Consider the following 6,193-nt stretch of genomic DNA (forward strand, 5'->3'; position numbering starts at 1 on the left):
ATATTATATTTTCTTTTGCTTTAGTCATCTTTGAAAGATCAATCTGCTTTGTTTCTTTGTTCTAATGAAACTATCACAAACTTTCAAACTGTTTAAAGGAAACATTAAACGAAATTAAGTGTTATGTTTTTAAAGAATCATCTATTTTCATACAGATTGAGTTAAAATAACTCAAGAATCAGCATAATCACAACATTCTAGTAAAGTCAGTGAATTTGATCCACGTGGTTGCGCGTCTGCCTAGTTTCCTGTAATTTAAAAGCCTCTACGACAACGCCATCTCCTGGTCTGCATGGAGCATTCAGCTCTGACTTTCAGAGTTGGACGGATCAAAAGAAAACATCTAGTTGCTCATTTTAATTTTCATTTATTAGGAACTGAAAGTCATAAATGTTTATGAATAAATGCATGATCTTTGAAATATCTCTTATGTGGTTTAGGAAAAGGATGAAAAACAATAAATCTTCAGGAATTTAAAAGACAAGATTGAACAAATCATTCACGATTAAAATGAATCTTCACAACAAACTTCTTCATCCCTTTTTGCAAGCACAGGTATCAATGGATTGTACATATTTCTTCATTAAATGAAAATCTTTAAAACATTTAAAGAGTGCAACATATTAACCACAGCATGTTTCAGTTGTTTTATCTTTAACCTCCTAATACCCCAACTCTTTCATTTTAAATTTCTCTTTGCTATTTGAGATTTGTAGTGTCATAATTGAACTCTTTATTTGGTGTCTGAACACAGCAGCATTTTTCCTCAGTACAAAATCAAAATGAGAAACAACAATGGTGCCTGTTTGAGCAATATGGCTCATTTGAAAGAGCAAAATTTAGTGTTGTGGTCTAGACAACCCGAAATGTGATGTCCCCATATGTGGACGCCAGGTCAAGGAGGTTAAGGGATTTAGATTGGGGTCACTTTAATCTTAGTAACCTACAAAATGATTATAATAGTTAGTTAGAATTATCATAACCTAAAGGCAGCCTTTTAAAAGGTGCAAGTTAAACAAAAGACATGCAAAAAAAACTGGGCATTGTTGTGAGGATGCTGTCTATTAGTAAACATCCTACACTTCAAATAGCAGATGCCCGTTGAAGTAGCTGTTACTAGTGATGCCATTGGCACTGTTACGAGCAACCAGCCAGACCCTGTCACCACGCCCAAGCTGAACATAAATGCTTCCACTGGCCATCAGGTAACCGGTATGCTTTGTGGTGAATGAGTGAAGAATCCGGTTCCCGTTGCGCACCAGATCCACATTGGCAGACCTCTGGAAAATCGTAAGGCTGAACTCAAACTCATAAACACCCGGGGTCTCACATGTAAAGATCCCATTCTGAGTGTTGTAGCCGTTCTGTCCATTGTAGATCACTTCACGGAAAATGATTGGATTGCCAGCGTTGGGGGAGTTGCTGCCAAGTCGCATTGAGAAAGCAATGTTCCGTTGGTTTTCAGGGGGTCTAGGGGTAAAAGGTGGTTCTGTTTCTGAAAAATAACATAAGTGCTATTATAACGAAATAACCTGTAAACTTGAATATAAGCTACATGTAATACTTTAATATAAATTTGAACATGCATGGACATTATAATATAGAACAATAAGTGAGAGGTTTACCTGGATCTTCTTCTGAACTTGAAGATTCATCTGAATCTTAAAAAAAAAAAGGTAAAAATCAGTATGTCCAAAATCCTTTAAGAGTAGCTTAAAGTGCTTCACTGATTAGTGACATGCAAGATAAGCAAAAATAATTATTTCCTAAATAATCCAATGTCACTGACTGTCTGGAGTCTAATTTCACATCAAGGACTCACCACCCTCCTTCCATGGATTGAGGTCGAACTTAGGGATGTTCTCGCACTGGGTGTAGCCATTCCCTCGAGGCCGGAACAGGAAGGGGTTTTCAGGGACTTCAGTGATACCGGTATTGTCGCAGATTATACGAGCCATTGATGTTTGCCTCAGTGACCGTTTCTGAGCCTCAGTGAAGACTCCATCATTCTCCCACCAAAGTCTGAAATGGGACAACGTTTAAAGTTTAAAGACCAAATCCAACAGTAAGGCTAACACAGCCCCCTGAGCCTCAACAGTGTTCGCTTTGTTTTCCTTCTGCTTACCGGTCTCCCTGACGGATCTTTTGGAACTGAGTTGCGATCAAGCAGGCAAACAGAGGTCCCACTCGTCCTCCATGGACAAATGGCTCTGACACTCCTCCAAGCCACACATCAATGTTGTCAGGGGTGCCATAGAGATTCAGCAGCCTCTGTGCCAGATCTGTATTGTTCAGCACTGCAGCCAGGTCCTCAAGAGTTTGTGGCTGCGACAGTCCACAGAACTTGCGCCACTTGTTGTAGCCTGAAAAGGATTAAGCACAGTTTAGGACAGTTCATCTTCTATGCATGTTCATCAGAGGCCTCGAATGATTAAGCAAACTTAATTATATTAATCAGTCAAAAAAATCTATCAAAATGTGTTTGTAACTTAAAGAAGTCCAGACGCTTTTCTTTGCAAGCTCCTTTGACTGTTTGTATAGTACTTTCCATGCAAGGTAGAGTAGCTTAAAGTCCTTCACTGATTACTGACATGCAATGATAGGAATTTTTTAAAGAAAAAAATGAAATTGCAAAGTTTCATTAACAATAGAAGTACAAATAATATGAATAATATATAATTAGCTAAATAACTAAGTAAAAAAAATACCTTAAAATAACATAAAGAAAGAAAATAAAGATTATTGTAGCAAGTAATTTCTATCAAACATACTCAATCAAATGAATCAAAAAAGTAGGTTTATGGTTTATATTTAAGGACTGCAGTTCTCTCTTGTCAGATTGAATATACTTATATTTATAAAGATTAAACAAATACCAGGGACTCCGTGGTCTCTTCCTCTCTGCATGTTCAGTGAACCCAGATCCAGTGCCACCCTAGAGGAGAACTTAAACAGCCTGTCCGTCAGTTCCTCAGACATCATGTGCTGCTGAGTGTTCAGTTTGGCTGGGCGACCCACTAGCCCTCTCATGACAGGGTCCACACCACCTGAGAAACACACAAAATCATTTCAGTTTTGAAAATCCTCGACGATAGAACTAAAAAGTTAAAGATTTCGTCTCTACCTTGAAAGATCATTCTCCATGGTGTGAAGAAGTCTCTGTGCAGCAGATCGCTGGGGTATTCAGGGTGCTGCTCGTACTGCTCATCAAGACGGGAAATGATTGGCTGAATCATCAGGTGAGCAAAACGGAAGGCAGCTACGCCAAATACATTGGCGATCCCGGGATTCACGTCTTCATCGTAGCCAGGGTAGGTGGACAGCAGCTCTGCAATGACGTCTGGACCAACAATGTGATGTAAGAAGTCTCTGAATGTCATCACCTAAAAGACCAAAGAGAAACTCAGCAGTGTAATTGAATAATGAGTGTAATTAAAATACTTCAGGAAGTCTAGCTCCTCACTAACCTGGAGATAGGCGCCCACAATCTTGCGAGCCTCCTGATAGAGTCTCTCTCCATCCCACTGTGGATTGAGACAGGCCAGAGCACGTGCGAGTCGGTTGTGTTCACGTAACATGACAGTGTGCAGAGCGGCCAGTGCGTTGTTCTCAGTGGCGCGATCGTCACCTTAAAATTACATGATATTAGAGCGGAAAAAACAAGTCTTGTTGGCTGTGTGCACTTGAGATATTTGAAAGTCAGTGTATTTGATGGTACTCACCAGCGAAAAAGCAAGGCACCTCCTCCGCATTTGAGTTATTCGTAATGCGAGCTCGAGTGGCACACATGTTGATACTCATAGAGCTGAAGGGTAATAACTCACGGCCGGTATCATTAAAAATGTCATTGACCCTCAAAAGACCCTTATCTGAGGTGAGGTCCCGGAGGGAGTGAGCTTTGGCGTCGTCTGAGCCGTAGACTTCACCTCCATCGAGGAAGGACGTGAGAGTGTTCATCTGTTCGCGGACTGTGCTTGCACCGAAGTTGAAGCCAGTGTTTCCAGAGCCACAAGCTGGTGCTGAGCGGGTGAAAGGAATGCACTCATCCTCTGAATTACTGCCGAACCGGGGGTCATTTTCAGGAATCTATTTGGAAGACAAGACACACTCAGCATTCACTCTGCATGCATTTGAATGCAAATATGTATTTCCCTGAGTAATGCAGTGGCACTGACATCAATGGGGAAGCAGGGCTCTCTGCGCGTGCAAGTCTTTCCACAGTCAATGCCGTCACTGAATGAAGCAATGGAAGGAGAAGTAGGAGTGAAGGTCAGGTCATGATCAGTGAACTGGGCAAAGATTGTCACCAGGAAAGTGTAGAGTGGATCGCTCTGCACGTCAGCGGTAGGTGTTGGCAAAATGCGGTTGGACACTTCTCTCACCTGTGTATGAGGGTGTAGAAAATGAATTCTGTGTAGAGAGGCTTCATGAACATATTTCTTTAGAGCATTTTGGAGTGTGCCCAGTAAAGATGAAATTCTAAAGTGTCTTACCAGGGGAAGAATGTGATTGTTCACTTCTTGATCACGGGTCCAGCCTTTAGGTGTAGAAGTGCCATCCTCATACTCAGCAGGGAGAAAGCGGAGAAAAGGTGTGTTGGAGGCTCCCCAGCGGGTGTTTTTCCTACATGAGAGAAGCAGATACACTATATTGTATAAAGATAAACAACATCCAACAAAAGACCTCACCCAAGTCCCAAATTATAGGCATCACTGTCAGGACAAAATGGGAAATAATTATTCTGGAAATGATAAATGATTGTCTCACATGTTGTTGCACACACCGCTTGCAGTGCGATATGTGTGCAAGTTTTGAGTTGTCCTACAAGAAGGGATGCGGCGACGTGGAGAGCAGCCTGTCAGTTCAATGAGGGCCTGTAGATTTTCCTTAGAGATCAAATCTGAATAAGACAGACGATGAAAATTAATTAACTTCAACATTTAAGTAAAATGGAAAATTTACCAATTGAAATTTAAATGAACATTTTTAAATACACACCTGTGGCATTGATGGAGCGCTTGTGACGCTTTTCAAGACTTTCGGTGATCATTTGCAAGGAATTAGCCAGGTAATCAGCAGAGCGCACAGCAATGCGGGATGCTCCTCTGGGCTGCTTCATTAGCCGCACAACATCAGCGTAATGTGCGTTTCTTCTCACGCGATCCAAGCTCCTGTGATGTGTGAGGAATTCATATTTGTTAAAGTTTCAAGTAGGATACCTTGAAAAATACTTTGATTTTTGCTGTGCCCATTGGTTCAGGGTCTGAAGATTTAGCTGTAGTTTAAGAGGTCTGGAGACTCACTGTTGCCTTGAATAACGATAGGCTGCATCCACCTTTGCCTTTGCTGCCATCACAGTGTTTTCAATGAAGCTCTGACTCAAATGTGCTGATAAAAGAGAAAATGTTTGCTTTTATTCACTCCTTGCTTCACTGACTGCAAGATACTTTGCTTATTGCATGAAAATGTTTGTTACACACAGATATAAATGCAGAAGAGAAGAAGCATGAAACTTTTACATTTCTTTGTCATCTCATAAATTAATTCGAAAATATCTAAAGCAAATGGTAGAACCATGTGATCATTTCACTTGAGTGAGGAATGCATCAAACGTTATATGCTGCTGTCAGAAAACAGAGTTAGTACTCACCTTCATTGACCTGGCATTGCAAGCACAGGTACAGGCCCACAGCCAGAAGGCAGAGAAACCGATTCATCTCTGAGGAAAAAAGTAAAATAAAATGTAAATTATATATATATATATATATATATATATATATATATATATATATATATATATATATATATATATATATATATATATATATAAAACTGGTTCTTCTTCAGGCATGTAACCTTTTTGCTATTGTTACGTGTGTGTGTGTGTGTGTGTGTGTGTGTGTGTGTGTGTGTGTGTGTGTGTGTGTGTGTGTGTGTACAAGACATATACCTTCTGTATTCTGATGTCCTGTGGCATCCACCAGCAGCTGTCAGAAGTCTGCGCTGCTCAGGTGTTTTATAGGGCCAGTGGACAAGTACGTCATCCCATGCAACATCTGCAGGCAGGAATTTTGCTCGGAATTTTCTCGTTCTTACTTCCTGCCCGTCACCTTTACAGGCGGGTCTTCCTCCTTTGTTTAGTCATGGTATTAAAGAATAAGAACAACATTTTCAAAATACTACCAATAATTGA

General features: G+C 40.5%; 1 protein-coding gene across 1 annotated transcript; it reads right to left on the reverse strand.

The window, feature by feature from the left end:
- Nucleotides 1-351: 351 nt before the first annotated feature.
- LOC146562567 (eosinophil peroxidase-like) lies at nucleotides 352-5,974 on the reverse strand. The gene is made up of 15 exons (XM_085294436.1): nucleotides 5,951-5,974; nucleotides 5,651-5,719; nucleotides 5,304-5,388; nucleotides 4,999-5,171; nucleotides 4,768-4,900; nucleotides 4,494-4,623; nucleotides 4,176-4,382; nucleotides 3,723-4,086; nucleotides 3,468-3,628; nucleotides 3,125-3,383; nucleotides 2,877-3,047; nucleotides 2,126-2,363; nucleotides 1,823-2,022; nucleotides 1,626-1,661; nucleotides 352-1,495 (listed from the first exon to the last, which is right to left on the reverse strand). The coding sequence occupies exons 2-15, from the start codon at nucleotides 5,715-5,717 to the stop codon at nucleotides 1,077-1,079; spliced, it is 2,643 nt and encodes an 880-aa protein (XP_085150562.1). The 5' UTR covers nucleotides 5,718-5,719; nucleotides 5,951-5,974; the 3' UTR covers nucleotides 352-1,076.
- Between the last annotated feature and the right edge of the window lie 219 nt (nucleotides 5,975-6,193).

The sequence above is a fragment of the Mchenga conophoros genome, linkage group LG12, assembly GCF_057382185.1.
Source record: "Mchenga conophoros isolate Kocher_MC1m ecotype Shallow Benthic linkage group LG12, M_conophoros_male_GT1.1, whole genome shotgun sequence".
Classification (NCBI taxonomy): Eukaryota; Metazoa; Chordata; class Actinopteri; order Cichliformes; family Cichlidae; genus Mchenga; species Mchenga conophoros.